The sequence below is a fragment of the Alosa alosa genome, chromosome 10, assembly GCF_017589495.1.
Source record: "Alosa alosa isolate M-15738 ecotype Scorff River chromosome 10, AALO_Geno_1.1, whole genome shotgun sequence".
NCBI lineage: Eukaryota > Metazoa > Chordata > Actinopteri > Clupeiformes > Clupeidae > Alosa > Alosa alosa.
Window position 1 is genome coordinate 21,933,862 of NC_063198.1, and position 17,432 is coordinate 21,951,293.

The window sequence follows — 17,432 nt, forward strand, 5'->3', positions numbered from 1 at the left end:
TTTCCCCAGATATGAGTGTGAAACCATCCCATTCCCTTCACCTCTGACCTGACCTCAACCCTGCCGATAAGACAGAGTCAGTAAAAAGGGCTTTTAGCATTGAAAAGTCTCTGGTGGAAGTATCGGCAGTGAGGCAAGGTTTATGTAAGGAGATGAAATGTAATCATGAGCAGACCCCCAGGGGAGGACTTTCTGATGCCAAAAGAAATTGGATTTTTATTGTGGCTGATTTATAATATTTGAGGTTAAGCCCTGCTGCAGATCACTATGTATGTATACACACACACACACACACACACACACACACACACACACACACACACACACACACACACACACACACACACACACACACACACACACAGGGACACACATGGTGGTGGTAAAGAAAAGCTTCCTACCCCTTGCTGGGTTTTCATTACAGTGAATGCAATGTGTGTGTGTGTGTGTGACGTGTTTACAAATGTGCTAGAATGCGCCTCGCTGCAAAATCGTTGATAGGCTGTGTCAAGGAATTTGATGTCAGTTGTACCAGAATACAGACCGATTCTTTTTGTGTGATTGCAGTATTACAGCAGTTATTTATTAGAATTATTAATTAAGCATTCAATTATATTGTTAATTTAAACTTGATAACCTTACTAATAATGACTTTGTGAATGGAGGTGGGGGTGGCTAGAGAGTTCCTTTCTCAGTTTGCTGACAATGAACAGAGAAACCTCACACTGACAACCTCACCCCCTCCCCCCAAAACACACACACACACACACACACACACACACACACACACACCATCCAAGAGGAGAGATGGAGTCTTTCAGTGGTAGACAGAGAGAAATGGTTGGGGAAACAGCGAAGGAGGCGGAGGTGAGAGACTGAGAAAGGGAGTGTGAGAAGGAGGAGGGGGAGTTGAAAGAGGGATGCATAGAGGGGTTGCCGGAGCGGGGGATGAAGTGGGGAGGAGGGATGGAGGAAAAAAGGTGGAATAATGGAAGAGAGGGAGGGAAAAGAGAGACTAACCGCCCATGAGCTGCTCGTCTTCAAGGACCAGAATTGAGAAGGAGGAGGAGGAGGAGGAAGATTGCAAGTGAACGTTTCTTTGGCCCAGTCACACTCTCTCACTCGATCTCTCTGTCTTGGGTTCACACCTGCACTGTGCCTTTCACATCCGCCTGATCTTTCTCTGTGCCTGTTTGTCTCTTTCCCTCTTTCTCCCCTCATCTCTCTCTCTCTCTCTCTCTCTCTCTCTCTCTCTCTCTCTCTCTCTCTCTCTCTCTCTCTCTGTTCATCAGTTACTCCACACACTCGTTTGCTTTGAAAGACGCCACTGGAAAACATGGAGGCATAGGGGGGTGCGGGATGCATACAAACTTGCCGAGAAAGAACTTCAAAGTCTCCTCTCTCTTTTTTATTTATTTATTTATTTATTTATTTGTTATTTCCTTGCGCTCCAACCCAGGCTCCTCTCCTCTTTTCCTCCAGTTAGAGACTCTGCTGTATGTGCGCTCTCATACCGAGCCAGTTAAAAGTCCCAGAGCGCAAGCGCAAGCTTCCCCGGAGACTTCCCACTCGTGCCCCTGTGTAGGCTCTTCAGGGAGATGTTGCACATGGAACATCACATCGCACGCGTCAGTCTCCTGCATGTCTGAGTGGAGACGACGCCTCCGAGTGTTTACCTCAAGCCAATCACACGCCGTCTTTCACGCGCCATTTGAGGGGTTTTTAATTATTGATTGGCAGTGAGGTTCCTCTGTGTTCCTTTGTGTTGCGTGGTACAGAGACTGACAGAACAGGATATGAGATTGGGAAAGCATTTTAGCTGTGTGTGTGTGTAAATGTGTCAGTGTGCAAGCGGATCTCTGTGTTCATATGTGACAGGAATAAAGACAGGTGGCTTACTCAGAATAATTACTATATTCTACTATATTCTATACTAATTACTAGAGATCACCCCCCAAAGCTCCTCTTTATTCACACACAGTCTCACTCTCTCTCACACACACTCTTCTTGTCCATTCTTTCAGTCTGTGACTCACCTAAAGTCCAGCTGTATGGTGCTCTGTTTGTGATTGTTTTATTTATTGGTTCTGCTGGTGCTCTGTACTCTCTGAACTTCTCTGAGTGTGAAAGTGAACTCGTGTCACCATAGTGGCGGCGTGTCATGACAAGCAGTCACCTGTACGCGGTATCAGATGATGCGTGGCTTGTTCTGTCTCTGGTTCCAACATCCCCCCCCCTCTCTCTCTCTTAAAAAAAATCCAACTCTGTTCTCTCTTGTCTGATTCATGCAGTGATGCCAAATGCACAGCGTTTCCAAGGAAACAGCCTGTTGCTGTGGAGCAATTTGGCGGTGTCTGTGACGTTGCCATGGCAGCTCGAGATCATGTTCCGAACCCGGGAACCGAGCTCGACCCTCTTGCACCTGACAGCGGGTCAGCACCACAACCTGACTCTGCAGGTGAGACACACACACACACAAACACACACACACGCTCTCTTTAGGGTAAGCCAGCATCACAATAACATGATGAGGTGACTCATGCCCACCTCACACCTGTAGGAGGTCCAAACACCCACACTATTTAAACACAGACATCACATACACACGCCCACACACACACACACACACACAAACCCTCTTCACAGTAGACCGGTATCACTGTGTTATACTACTCTTGAGCTGATGTTGCATGCACTTTTCACACGTGCAGCAGTTCCCAAATTGCATCCCACAGACAATATACACACACACACACACACACACACACACACACACACACACACACACACACACCTGATGTTTAATTTAGCCCCTAAGCAACCCCTCTCCCACACGCATTTGCACACATACACGCCACACACTGAGCAACCTGTCTGAAGTTCATTCTGTTTAACCTCATACCCCAGCTGCATGTCTAACCCCTAGCAGCCGCTGTCTAGTAGAGGCTCCCCTGTTGCTACTGAACTCTTTGGCAGCCATCTGCCATCTGTGAACACCTTGGCTAAAACAAAGCTGAAAGTAGCCCATTCTCCCAGTCATCCAGCACACTCTGGCTGGGCCAACATGTGTAGCTGGGCTTTCCCCCTCCCTTCATCTTCCCATGGGTATCTCCTGTACTCTACACTCAGCATCAGTGTCACTCAAAGCACACCCAAACCACACCTGTGCCATAGCTAGAAGAGAGCGCCATCTGTTGGCGTGGTGGAGAACAGCGTGTGCTTTTAATATTTCATGTGTAGAACAAAGGCAACCAAATTACAAGCTGTTCTCATTGTTGAAAGAGGCTGAGCAGTAGGGCAGACGTTACCATAGCTAAATATTATATTATAGTATGGAGAGTCAATGGAGACTGAGTTTTTCTGCAAATTTCTGGCTTGGGAGTTTCTAATCATTGACTTTGAACACCATGAGCAAAGTGAAATGCTTGTGTTTCTCTGTGTGTATGTTTGGTGTGTGTTTGTTGGTGTTAGTTACATTTACTACAGCTCATTCTTACATGTGTTCTCTCCTCCATCTCTCATCTCCTGTCTTCCAATCACCCTCTGTACTCCATCTCTTTCTCTCTGCACTTCTCTGCACTCCTCCTCTCATCTCTTTCTGTTGCTGCTCACTCCTCTCTGTGCTGATTCCCCCCTCCCGCCCCCTCTTTCTGTCTCTTTCAGCTGCGGGAGGGCAGACTGCAGCTGCTGGTGCAGCGTGGCGAGGACTCCGGGCTGTCTCGTCTTGATGATGTCACGGTGAATGACGGGGACTGGCACCATGCCCAGGTGGAGCTGCAGGGGGCTGCTGGAGGAGGAACTGGTCGCCACAGGCTCGTTCTGACCTTTGACCACGGCCTCTACACAGTAACACACACACACACACACACACACACACACACACACAGATATGCCTATATTGATGTATGGACACCGTTTATCCATGCACACAGACTCATCCATGTTCACATACTCATACACACCTACATATGTGTGTACCTACCTGCAGAGACACACAAATAGGATATAACATACCCTGTTGAGCCAAACACACTCCTCCACAATATGTAATAAACCTATTGTGTAGCTTACCAAGGCAGGGCTGAGTGGCTTCAATATGACACTATTCTATGACACTATGCTAACTATTATTGATTACTGATTAGAAGCCATAGGATCCAGATAGTTCCTCTAACCCTCATAGTCTTTCTGTTTAAGATATACATAGCAGAGATGTTAAATCCTAGTGCTGTTGGTAGGGCGTTCAACAACCAATCAACAACCAAGTATATAATATATATTCACCATCAAAAACAAAATCATCAACAAAGCAATCTTTGTGGGCAAAAAAAACACATCACCAACAGAACAACCGTCAAGAGCATTTCACTGGGGTTATCAAGCAGTCACCTTCCTTCATCAGCGTTTGGTTGAAATAATAACATTCTATAATAAGAGCAGCTGGACCAGGCCCAGAGTGGTATGGGTGAGCAGCGATGAGATGCCCGTGTGGATATGCCACTCATCTCCGTGGAGCCCAGTGCCATCTGCGGCTACCCGCTGGTGGATGTAAATACGGCACAGGGATGGGCATATGGAGGGGCATGCCACACCACACGACAACGAGATCAAACAGTGTGTGTGTGTGTGCGCATGTTTTGTGTTACTTTGTGTGTGCACGCAATAAGATGTGTATGTATGTGTGAGCATGTGTGTATGTATGATTGTGAGAAGCCTGCATGTGTGTGTGTGTGTGTGTGTGTGTGTGTGAGAGCGTGTGCCCTACTCGTTTCCCATCTGTTATGTTCAGAGATTACATACGTGTCACTGATGACATAATGAAGGGAATGGGAAAGGGAAGTCGTATATAGTTAACTACAGAATTAGTCAGGCTAGAGTCTGACCGTACATTTATTCTATAGTGTTGTGTACATAGTTAACTACAGAATTAGTCAGGCTAGAGTCTGACCGTACATTTATTCTATAGTGTTGTGTATATAGTTAACTACAGAATTAGTCAGGCTAGAGTCTGACCGTACATTTATTCTATAGTGTTGTGTATATAGTTAACTACAGAATAGGTCAGGCTAGAGTCTGACCGTACATTTATTCTATAGTGTTGTGTACATAGTTAACTACAGAATTAGTCAGGCTAGAGTCTGACCGTACATTTATTCTATAGTGTTGTGTACATAGTTAACTACAGAATTAGTCAGGCTAGAGTCTGACCGTACATTTATTCTATAGTGTTGTGTACATAGTTAACTACAGAATTAGTCAGGCTAGAGTCTGACCGTACATTTATTCTATAGTGTTGTGTACATAGTTAACTACAGAATTAGTCAGGCTAGAGTCTGACCGTACATTTATTCTATAGTGTTGTGTACATAGTTAACTACAGAATTAGTCAGGCTAGAGTCTGACCGTACATTTATTCTATAGTGTTGTGTACATAGTTAACTACAGAATTAGTCAGGCTAGAGTCTGACCATAGTTAACTACAGAATTAGTCATTTATTTATTCTATAGTGTTGTGTACATAGTTAACTACAGAATTAGTCAGGCTAGAGTCTGACCGTACATTTATTCTATAGTGTTGTGTACATAGTTAACTACAGAATTAGTCAGGCTAGAGTCTGACCGTACATTTATTCTATAGTGTTGTGTAGAGCTGCTTCTTGAGGTCTGTTTCTGTAGTGTGTGTGAGAGTGTTAGGGCCATTTTGTGCACCAGTAAGAAATAGTAAAACAAACAGAAGCCTAGGGCTGTACTTATTGTACATATTGCGTGTTTTTTAGGTCTGTACTTTCCTATAGGTCAGTATGGAGGTAATGTGTGTGTGTGTGTAAGATGTGGTGCTTTGTGACATCCTCTAGGCCAGTATGGAGGTGGACAACAAGCTGAAGGGGGCCAAACTGAAGACACTGAGTGTGGGGGGCTTCACTGGGAACAACGGCAAAGTGTTGCAGGGATTCCGTGGCTGCATTCAGGTGCCCTACTTTTCCTCACCTCCCTTTACACACACACACACACACACACACACACACACACACACACACACACACACACACACACATACCAGCTAGTGCTACCACACTCTTTCACTGTGTACCTAACAAGCCTGTGTGCTTCACAATGAGATTTTGAGATGTAATCTTTGTATTGTGTGTGTGATCTATATGGTAGTGGTATTGTAACAGTAATGTATTGATTGTATCACTTTTTCCCAGCTAGGGAAAGGGTTAGATGTAGCTGTTGTTCTGTGTGAAACGCATCTGTTTCTCCTACTGACGGTCTCCTCTGGTCTCCTCAGGGTCTGCGTATAGGGGACGGCCCCAGCAGCATGGTGTCGCTGAGTCTGTCTCAGGCCCGGCGGGTCAACGTGGAGTCGGGCTGCAATGTGCCAGACCCCTGCCTGTCCAACCCCTGCCCAGCCAACAGCTACTGCAGCGACGATTGGGACTCCTACTCCTGCACCTGCCACACAGGTGTGTGTCTGTGTGTGTCTGTGTGTGTGTGTGTGTGTGTGTGTGTGTGTGTGTGTGTGTGTGTATGTGTGGTGTGTGTGTGTGTATGTAGAGGACCTCATCATCATTTTTCTAATGCAAATGTCACAGAAACCTCAGCGAGCAGAACTATATCATAAGAGGGCAACATGGTAGAGCGGTATCATCATATTGTGAATAACCTCATTGCCATCTTCCTTGTGCACAAACCAAGCTTCATTCCTTCACTGCTGACAGATAATGGATGCAGGCATAGATGCTGTGTTCCTCCATGCTTGTTGGGGTGAATATCGTATCTTGATCTAGAATGCGGACTGGTTTGAATCACTCACCCTGGCATAATTGTGTCCCCCTCGCAGGTTACTATGGCACCAACTGCACTGACGCATGCATGCTGAACCCCTGCGAGCACCAATCAGCTTGCACCAGGAAGCCAAGCTCCTCCCACGGCTATGTGTGTGACTGCCCCAGCAACTACTTTGGCCAGTACTGCGAAAAAAAGTAAGTAGCATTCTGATGGAAACAGATCACATACCCCAGATGCCTCTTGGGTTGAATGGGGGTATTTACAAATAGAGTTCACTAATAAACAGTTACTTATCACATTGTGTAAGCTTGAGTTAGTACCTGCAGGGCTAGGTGTTTACGATCAGTTAGGATTTGAACACTCTCTTCAAAGTTGTAGATCTGGTCCTGACATCAAAGCAGATTCTGGCTCTCATCCAGTCTCAATCCAGCCCAGTATCACCTGAGGAGTGTTCACATGTGCTGAATGTTTTTTTTTTTTTTTTTTAGTTTTTGTGAAAACATTCCAAATTGTCCAATTTTAAATGGTAACCCCTTGGTCCAGTGTGCATGTTTTATTTACCAAGACCTACCTCCATAGACTGTCTGTGTGCATTCACAAACATTCACAGTGAATTCAAACCAAATGGACAGGCTGTCTGAAAAGGCAACGGTTTGTCTTTGTTTTCTATTTTTTTCTCACTTCGGGTTAGGCCATCTCAGAGAGCTGTGTCATTCAGTCATTGCTTTGATATGCTCCTGTGTAGATGTCTTGCGATGGGAACCCACACTAGTGAAGTATCGGTATCAGGAGTGGCGGTGACAGTGGCTTGCCTTCCGTGTGGCCTGACTTCAACAGCAGAATTCCTAACTCTTGACATCACATAGTAATTAGTCACGTTACGGCCCTGCTGGCCTTGTGAAGGTGTCAGGCACAGGAGAGGAGAGGGTTCTTTCAGCGGCCAACTCCCAGACGATGTAGAGATGCTTCTCAGATGTCATGGCTGCTCCAGGCTGCACTCCCATCAGACGTGAAGTGGATGTTAGTCATGGAGGATAATATGACTGTATTCTACCAGCGTTTGGTCATTTGCCATAGGGATTATGTGTCAGTGAAATGTCTGTGATAGTAATATTCTCTGTCTCTGTGTGTGTGTCTCTCTCTCTGTGTGTGTGTGTGTGTGTGTGTGTGTGTGTGTGTGTGTGCGCTTGCACGTGCATGGTCAGGACTGACCTGCCATGCCCTAGAGGTTGGTGGGGTCATAAGACATGTGGGCCATGTGACTGCCAAACAGACAAGGGCTTCGATGCTGACTGCAACAAGACCAGTGGGGAATGCCGCTGCAAGGTAAGACACACACACACACACACACACACACACACACATACATACATATATATATATATAAACTCACAGATAGTGAAGTGTACTGCAACTGATTTTTACATCCTTCTTCTCTCTCCTTTCCCCTAATCTTCATATTCTATCCATCCTCCATATATATTTCCCTCCCTCCTGTCCCCACTCTCTCTCTCTCTCTCTCTCTCTCTTTTATCTGCTACCCGCTCTCTCTGTCTCTTCCTCCTCCTCCACCTCTCCTCAGGATAACCATTACCGGCCACTGGGCAGTGACGTGTGTCTGCTGTGCGACTGCTACCCGGTGGGCTCCTTCTCGCGTGCGTGCGATCGGGAGAGCGGCCAGTGCCAGTGCAAAGCCGGTGTCATCGGGCGCCAGTGCGACCGCTGCGACAACCCCTTCGCCGAGGTCTCTGCCAATGGCTGCGAAGGTCAGGACTCGCCGACCCCCCCCACTGGCCATGACATTACACCCGCAGGGATTCATTCAAAATGCACTCAGCTCTCCACCCACCTGCTGGGCTGGGTGACTAGAGGATGATAAAGGCAGACACTCACACAGTGGCCTGCAGCGTTTAAGCTCCTCTGATAAGGCCATCGATTGCTTTGTCTCTGATTAGCCTGTAGACTGATTGAGCCATTTCCTTTCTTGTGTGAGATTTTGCACTCTGAATCAGATTTGTTCCATTTGGTATGCTGCATTTTTCTCATCAGTTGATTGACCTCTCGCTCTCCCCCTCTCTCTCCCCATGTCTCTCTCCCTCTCTCTTGCTCTCTCTCTCCCCCTCTCTCTCCCCATGTCTCTCTCTCCCTCTCTCTTGCTCTCTGTCTCCCCTCTCTCTCCCCATGTCTCTCTCCCTCTCTCTTGCTCTCTGTCTCCCCTCTCTCTCCCCATGTCTCTCTCTCCCTCTCTCTTGCTCCCTGTCTCCCCCTCTCTCTCCCCATGTCTCTCTCTCCCTCTCTCTTGCTCCCTGTCTCCCCCTCTCTCTCCCCATGTCTCTCCCTCTCTCTTGCTCTCTGTCTCTCTCTCCCCATGTCTCTCTCCCTCTCTCTTGCTCTCTGTCTCTCCCTCTCTCTCCCCATGTCTCTCTCCCCCTCTCCTGCTCTCTCTCTCTCTCTCTCTCTCCCTCTCCTGCTCTCTCTCTCTCTCTCCTGCTCTCTCTCTCTCCCTCGTCACCCCCCCCCCGCTCCCTCATTCTTTCTCTTTCTGTCTTTCTCTCTTCCCTCTTCCAGTGATCTATGACAGCTGTCCCCAGGCCATCGAGGCGGGGATCTGGTGGCCCAGGACCAAGTTTGGCCTCCCTGCCGCAGTGCCCTGTCCCAAGGGCTCCGTGGGTACGACTCTCCTCCTCACCTGCTCTCCGCAACGTCCCCATTTCATCCCTCATCTTTCTCCTCATCGCTCACAACTGCCATGTCTCTCCCTCTCAGCTCTCTCTCTCTCTCTCTCTCTCTCTCTCTCTCTCTCTCTCTCTCTCTCTCTCTCTCTCTCTCTCTCTCTCTCTCTCTCTCTCTCTCTCTCTCTCTCTCCCTCTGTTGTGGGGATTAAACAACCTTTAATCTTTCTGTCAAAGTCTTTCAAAGTCTCTTTCTTTCTCTCTCTGTCTCTGTCTTGGTTTAATCCAGTTGAAGCTCTATCTGTCTGACTGTAGTACATGTGGTGCTGCCAGAGATCTTCTGGTTGATAACATGTCTCATCTCCCCCTCTCTCAGGCACAGCCATTCGTCACTGTGATGAGCACAAAGGCTGGCTGCCTCCCAACCTCTTCAACTGCACCTCGGTCACCTTCACCAAACTCAAGACACTGGTGAGTATCTTTAACTGAAATATTCCTGCACAATATACCCCCTCACAGACGCTCTCTCTCTCACTCTCACACACACACACACACACACACACACAGTAGTCTATAGACCTGATCACACATACCCAGGGGATGACCGCTATCTTGCTTGTTCAACATTGGTTGAAACATACACAATGTCTGACAGTAGAATGTCATTGCCGGCACAGGCTAATGCTAACCGCTAACCCCCCCCCTCTCTCGCTGCTCTCAGGCGGATCGTCTAACCCGTAACTCGTCCCTGCTGGAGTCGTCGGAGGTGCAGCGCACGGCCACACAGCTGGCCAACGCCACGCGCCACACCCGCAGTTACTACGGCAGCGACGTGAAGGTGGCGTACCGGCTGACCCAGAGCCTGCTGCTGCACGAGAGTAGCCAGCAGGGCTTCAGCCTGGCCGCCACGCAGGACGTGCACTTCAACGAGGTACCACTCAACAATACAGCTACCACAGTAATGCAGTGTGCAGAACAGCACGACTAGGAGGGGAGAAGCAAAGAAAGGCACCACAGACTGACACTACAGTGTCTTGGAATATATTTCTTGATAAGAATGATATCGAAATAATCATATATTGTGAAATGTAGTAGATATCTAGCTGCGGTTTTACTCTCATATGTTCATTTTTCTTTTATCTCTTACTTTTTTCCTTCCTCTCTCTCTTTCTCCCTCTTTCTTTCTTTCTTTCTTTCTTTCTTTCTTTCTTGCTTCCTTTCTCTCTCTCTCTCTCTCTCTCTCTCTCTCTCTCTCTCTCTCTCTCTCTCTCTCTCTCTCTCTCTCTCTGTGTGTGTGCCATCCCACCCCTCCAGAACCTGCTGCAGGTGGGCAGTGCCATCCTGGCGGGGGAGACGCGTCCGCACTGGGAGCTGATCCAGCAGACGGAGGGTGGCACGGCGGCGTTGCTGCGCCAGTATGAGGAGTACACCAACACTCTGGCCCAGAACATGAGGAAGACCTACCTCAGCCCCTTCACCATCGTCCTGCCCAACATCGGTCAGCACCGCCCCGTGACCACACACCACAACCTCACGCTAGCCTCAGACCAAGATGTAGAACACACCGCATATAGGCACCGACATCAGTGCCTTGACACTTTCTGTCACTTCTGCCCACACACACCAATGCCGAATTTTTAGCTGACAAGCATTTGATAAACAATGGATTTTACTGAGCAGTGCCGACAGAAATAGAACTGAGACACAGTCCACGTGGTGGTGTGTGGGGTTGTATTTAAAACAATGGAATCTAATGTAATCAGACATTGAAAGTGAAAGCAGAGTGCGCTTATGTTTGTGCCAATGTGCAGGGGCCTGCTAGACCATATCAGTAAAACGTCACCTTGATTGGGAACATCTGAATGCTAGGACATCAGTCCATCTTCAGTTCAACTTAGCATAGACGTCTCTCAAAGTTTAATTGTAACAGGATGAGGCATCCTGACTACATCCAGATCCCAGTAGTATCTGCTGAAGTGTGACAGCAAAAATCCAAAGATGCCACAAAAAATGTTTTGCCATGACTAAGCATTATGATAAAAGGCTGAAGGGCTTTTAGTCAGAATATTCGGGATTGGGGCACACAGTATGATGTTGGTCCTCATTCTGTGTCTGGTTACTGTTATAAATACTAACCTGATTTAATGTCATTTCCCCATTAGTCATATCCATTGACCGGCTGGACAAGATGAACTTTGCTGGTGCCAAGCTCCCACGTTATCAGTCCCTACGCGGCCCCCGACCTTTTGACCTCGAGACAGCGGTCACACTCCCTGACTCGGTCTTCGAGCCCGCTACAGAAGGCAAAGGTCAACGGCCGGCGGACCCCCTCCCAGAGGCCATCGGCATTAACCGGACATCGGCATCCAATCGTAGGCGGCGGCACCCGGATGAGCAAGAGGAGGACGCCATCGCCAGTGTCATCATCTTTCACAGCCTGGCAGGACTGCTGCCCGAAAGATATGACCCTGACAAGAGGAGTCTGAGGTGAGGAGAGAACGAGAGAGGGAGAGTGAAAGGAACAGAGAGAGAGAGAGAGGGGAAGGAGAACAAGAAGGAAGAAGAAAGAGTGCGATTAATGTAACACCAGTCTTCAGAGAAAGGCCAATCGCGGTCCGTCCTACACAATTTTCTTCTGCCTGATATTTTTTTCTGTGTGTGTGTGTGTGTGTGTGTGTGTTCATCCACAGAGTTCCCAAGCGGCCCGTTATCAACACCCCGGTGGTGAGCATCACGGTGCATGACAATGAGGAGCTGTTGCAGCACGCCCTGAACAAGCCCATCACCGTGCAGTTCCGCCTCGTCACCACCGAGGAGCGCTCCAAGCCCATCTGCGTCTTCTGGAACCATTCAATAGTGTAAGCATTACACACTCTCTCTCTCCATAACAAACACACACTCACTTTCTCTCGTTCTATCTGTCTCTCTCACACACCACCACCACCACCATATGGAACAGTGAAATCAGAAGTCGATGTGCATTTACAGTTCTTGACTTGTGTGCTAACTCAATGTTTTTCTGTGTGTGTGTGTGTGTGTGTGTGTGTGTGTGTGTGTGTGCGTGTGTCTTTGCATGCATGTGTGTGTTTACAGAACTGGGTCACCCGGGGGCAGTGGTGCCTGGTCAGCTAAAGGCTGTGATGTGGTGTTCCGGAACAGCACCCACATCAGCTGCCAGTGCTACCACATGACCAGCTTCGCTGTGCTCATGGACATCTCCAGACGAGAGGTCAGCTCACACATATATGACACCCTCACAAGCCCACGTATGACCGAACACGGGCATCAGTACACAGAAGATACTACATGTACTAACCAAAAAACTCCACTCATGGACAGAGTGTTTTATGCAGTGTGTAGCCAGCCTACCCCATGTTACTCTCTTTCAGGGAGGCTGCACTGGGCACGTAACTGAAGCGTTCCATTCGCAGAGCATCTGCTGCAACAATTAGCATCCACTGTAGCCTAATCAATGGAACTGGCCCAGAAGTGATGGCGTACGCTCGAACAAAGTAGACTAGTCTTCTAAAAACGATGTTTACGCTCCGCGAACGGAGTACTCCACTAGCTGACCCGGTGTAGCATACAGTAGGCCTATAATCGCTCACACTATATGAGCAAGCTGTTCAGTTTTAGGTCCACACATAGATTCTCACAAACTAGAGATATTATTCCAAACACTGTCGTTGACTCATTGAGCTTGTACACTGAGAGAGTGTAGTCTAGAGACACACATGTGCACATTTGCATCCCAGCTGTGCGCACACACACACACACACGCTTGGCCCATCCTCTCACAACACCCTCTGGTCCTCTTGTCTGCAGAACGGGGAGATCCTGCCGGTGCAGCTGGTGACGTGGAGCACGGTGGGCGTGACGCTGGGCTTCCTGCTGCTGACCATGCTCTTCCTGGCGTGCCTGCGGGCCATGCACAGCAACCGCACCAGCATCCTCAGCAACGCCGCCGCTGCCCTCTTCATCGCCGAGTTGACCTTCATGCTGGGCATCAACCAGGCCGACAACCCTGTAAGGACCAACCCCCTTCCATGCTGACTTTCAGTACTTTATTCCCCTTTTCTCCACTAACCCAGCCTCAGCCACTAACTCTCATGGAACTTCCCATCTCATCTTCTCTTCTCTTCTCTTCTCTTCTCTTCTTCTCTTCTCTTCTCTTCTCTTCTCTTCTCTTCTCTCATCTTCTCTTCTCTTCTCTTCTCTTCTCTTCTCTTCTCTTCTCGTCTCGTCTCGTCTCGTCTCGTCTCGTCTCTGACTCTTTGTCATCGGCCTCTATTTGCCTCCTCTTAACTGTTTTATTTATGTATTTATGGTTGTTCTGTCTCCTTTTCTTTCTCATTGCATTAAAGCTCTTTCTCAGTTACTTTTGTTGTTTGTCCCTTTTTAAGAAGGGAGATGATGAACATTTGAATAAAAAATTAAACGTCTCTCTTTTCTCTCCCCCGGCCTGTCCCCTCTCTCTCTCTCTCTCTCTCTCTCTCTCTCTCTCCTCCCCTTCCTCTGTGCTGTAGTTCTTGTGCACGGTGATTGCCATCCTATTGCACTTCTTCTACCTGTGTGCGTTCTCCTGGCTCTTCCTGGAGGGCCTGCACGTGTACCGCATGCTCACCGAGCTGCGTGACATCAACTACGGCCCCATGCGCTTCTACTACATGATTGGCTGGGGCGTGCCTGCATTCATCACAGGTACGTGCGAGGACATGTACACACGCATAGCCCCGTGCCCTTTCACAGACTCATTTGCCTTGTATCAGACTTTACACACACTGACATGCACAAACACTTACCTCCTGCATCTTACCATATAATGTCAAATGCACTGCCAGATGCATCCACAATGTGTCTGTCGCAGTGCCTTGAGTGTGTTTCATTAAAAATCTGTTGTTGGATAACCAGAGTGTGTGATGTGTGCTGTCTGGATGCTGATGCGACTGTGCTGTGCTGTGCTGTGCTGAGCAGGGCTGGCGGTGGGCCTGGACCCAGAAGGCTACGGGAATCCAGACTTCTGCTGGCTCAGCATCTACGACACGCTCATCTGGAGCTTTGCAGGGCCCATCGCCCTGGTGGTGTCTGTGAGTGGCATACTGCACACCACACAGAAACACTCTCAGTTCCTGTCATCCTTCCCTGCCACACTCTTACACACACACACTCACACTCTCACATATTCACACACTCACACACACTCACACACACACACACACACACACACACACACACACACATACACACACACACACACACACACACACACACACACACACACACACAAAATGCATGGTCAGTACATTGACGCTATTTGAGTCATATGCTGATTTATGGGACTTGAATGCACCCATAACCTGTGTATGTGTCTGCAGATGAACATCTTCCTGTACATCCTGGCATCCAAAGCCTCCTGCTCCATGCGTCACCACAGCTTTGAGAAGAAGGAACCACCTGTGTGAGTGCCTCAATAAAAATCCAGTATACCCATGATAACAGACTGCCTCTCTTCATGGCTGTTTACTTAACATTCACTCTCGTGTGTGTGTGTGTGTGTTCAGTACGGGCTTGAGGACTGCGTGTGGCGTCCTCTTCCTAGTCACAGTGACCTGTCTTCTGGGCATCCTGTCGGTCAACAGTGATATGATCATCTTCCACTACCTGTTCGCCGGATTCAACTGTCTGCAGGTAAGGACTTGCTGCTCAGGTCCAGTGCAGCAGAATTCAGCATTTACATTTGAAGATTCAAATATGATCTAAAAATCGGATGAAAGGAAATTGAATGTTGAATGATGAATGTGAGCCCTCCACATTTCCATAATAGTCCACTGTAATGGAATTAAACTGATTGCATTGGATATTTTTGCTGTGGGCTCTAGTAAATGTAGAGCAATTAATTAGTCACAGATGAAGTGCTCATTCGTCAGTCTTCTCCTCTTCCTCAGGGACCCTTCATCTTCTTCTTCCGCATCGTGTTCAATAAGGAGGCGAGGGACGCCATGAAGTACTGCTGCAGCCGCAAGAGGCCCGATCACATGATCAAGTCAAAGCCCTCGGTGAGTCACTGCACCCATACACTTGCACCTACTCCAAGTCAACCTGGTCAAAGTTCTGTAAAAACATAGAGGGCCATCTCTTAACCTTTCTCTCTTGCAGTCTTGCATTCTCTCTTTCTCCCCGTCTTTCTCTGTCTCCCTATCCCTTTCTCTTTCTTTCTTTCTTTCTTTCTTTCTTTCTTTTGCCCTCTCCTTCTATCTCCTCCTCTCTCTAGCTGTTAACACTTTAAGCCAAATCTCGATATTCTCTCTCCTCATCTCTCCCTCCTCCTCCCTCCTCTCCAGTCGTACAACTGCAACACCAGCTACATGGACGGGCGTCTGTACCACCTGCCGTTTGGAGACTCCAGCGGCTCCCTCAACGGCACCCTGCAGAGCGGCAAGAGTCAGCAGAGCTACGTGCCTTTTGTCCTCAGGTAGCGCTGGACCTCCAATTTTCATCAGTTAATAAGCTGCACACGATGATCACCAGAGATGGTGGTTTCTTTTTCTGTTTTGTTTTTATTCAAGTTTTTTTTAAAAACTTTTTGGAAAGCAAGGCCTAGTTTTTCCATGTTTTATGATATTGTCTTATTTTAATTTTTTTATATGTGGCCTTTTTGACTCAAAGAAGGGCTTGTTCTGTCTCTTTCACACTAAACAAACAGTCACAGAAAAGGTAACTGTGTGCAAGGTTTCTATACTTAAAAAAAGTGTTTTTTATTTTTTTCCTCCAGAGATGATGTTGGGATGGATAACAGCCAGGCCCACATTGCGCTGAACGACCATAACTCCCTCTTTCATGATGTCAAAGAACATGTAGATGGTAGGATTCCTAGACTAGCTCTCTTTCCGGTAAACTGAATCGATAATGTGTAGCCTTGTGAATAGGTTGTAATGGCTTTAACCTTACTTTGTTTCTTTGTGTGTGTGTGTGTGTGTGTGTGTGATGCCTCAGATGAGGATTCGGACTCTGACAGTGACCTGTCTGAGCTGGAGGACGACCAGAGCGGCTCCTACGCCTCGACCCACTCCTCGGACAGCGAGGACGAGGATGGGCCGCACCCTGAGGAGGAATGCTGGGAAAGTCTGGCCACTGGCTCCGGCAAACGTCCACATGGTACACCAGCACTTCCCTTAACATACAACACACCCCACCTATTGGGGATATATATTATAGTATTTACTTTGTACATTTGAAGAAATTGATGTCACTCATCAACATTTCCTTATAGCCTGTTATCCCGGAGTACATTTAGTTCATGAGTGCGTATCAGTGTGATGTTAAAACATCCGTTAATAAAACCTATAAATACCCTCACCTGCACCATAACAATCAGTTTAGAGAAGAAAATAAGTTCTGCTCCATTAACGGCTCCTACACACAGCTGCGTGCGTTGCGTTGCTGGAGACGCATCCCATTCACTTTACATGAATGGGCTCATGTCATCCGTTGCCGAACTGAATTGTGGGTCCATTGCGTCGCGTTTCTCCCGTAGCTCGCGTTGAGGAGTTCAGCTGGTGCTGCACCGACAGACGGCACCGGCCAATCAAGCCAATTGACGGACGGCACCAACCAATCAAATTACGGTTTTACTTCAAGTCATTTGCATAGCTACCGTCGGGAACACCCACTGGCATGCGTTGATGGAACGCAACTGTGTATAGGAGCCGTTACTCCTCCAAGTTCTGTCTGCATTTCTCGATGAGATGATAACGTGAGTAATTGTTGTGGCTAGGGGAGTATGCAGATGACGATGAAAGTGGGGCCGAGAAGTTGAGGGTGGAGACGCTGACCCATCCTGATGACCGATACGGAGACAGAGCAGAGACTTATGGGAAGGAGAACATGCTTCTGCTCCTGCCCAGCATCCCCAACCCCAATGCCCACCCACAGAAAGGTAAGCCTAAATAAGAGGTGTCCATTACTGCA

General features: G+C 47.9%; 1 protein-coding gene across 1 annotated transcript in view; it reads left to right on the plus strand.

Moving 5' to 3' along the window:
• The window catches only part of celsr2 (cadherin, EGF LAG seven-pass G-type receptor 2), a 73,089-nt gene that overhangs the window by 51,626 nt on the left and 4,031 nt on the right, over window positions 1-17,432 (plus strand). The window contains 24 exon segments of the mRNA XM_048254711.1: window positions 2,292-2,458; window positions 3,664-3,846; window positions 5,856-5,969; window positions 6,293-6,467; window positions 6,845-6,986; window positions 7,998-8,118; window positions 8,375-8,558; window positions 9,361-9,462; window positions 9,841-9,935; window positions 10,186-10,395; window positions 10,779-10,962; window positions 11,627-11,951; window positions 12,155-12,322; window positions 12,558-12,693; window positions 13,290-13,490; window positions 13,991-14,165; window positions 14,439-14,551; window positions 14,840-14,922; window positions 15,026-15,152; window positions 15,410-15,520; window positions 15,806-15,936; window positions 16,237-16,325; window positions 16,458-16,619; window positions 17,239-17,400. Coding sequence (XP_048110668.1) covers window positions 2,292-2,458; window positions 3,664-3,846; window positions 5,856-5,969; window positions 6,293-6,467; window positions 6,845-6,986; window positions 7,998-8,118; window positions 8,375-8,558; window positions 9,361-9,462; window positions 9,841-9,935; window positions 10,186-10,395; window positions 10,779-10,962; window positions 11,627-11,951; window positions 12,155-12,322; window positions 12,558-12,693; window positions 13,290-13,490; window positions 13,991-14,165; window positions 14,439-14,551; window positions 14,840-14,922; window positions 15,026-15,152; window positions 15,410-15,520; window positions 15,806-15,936; window positions 16,237-16,325; window positions 16,458-16,619; window positions 17,239-17,400 — 3,660 coding nt within the window.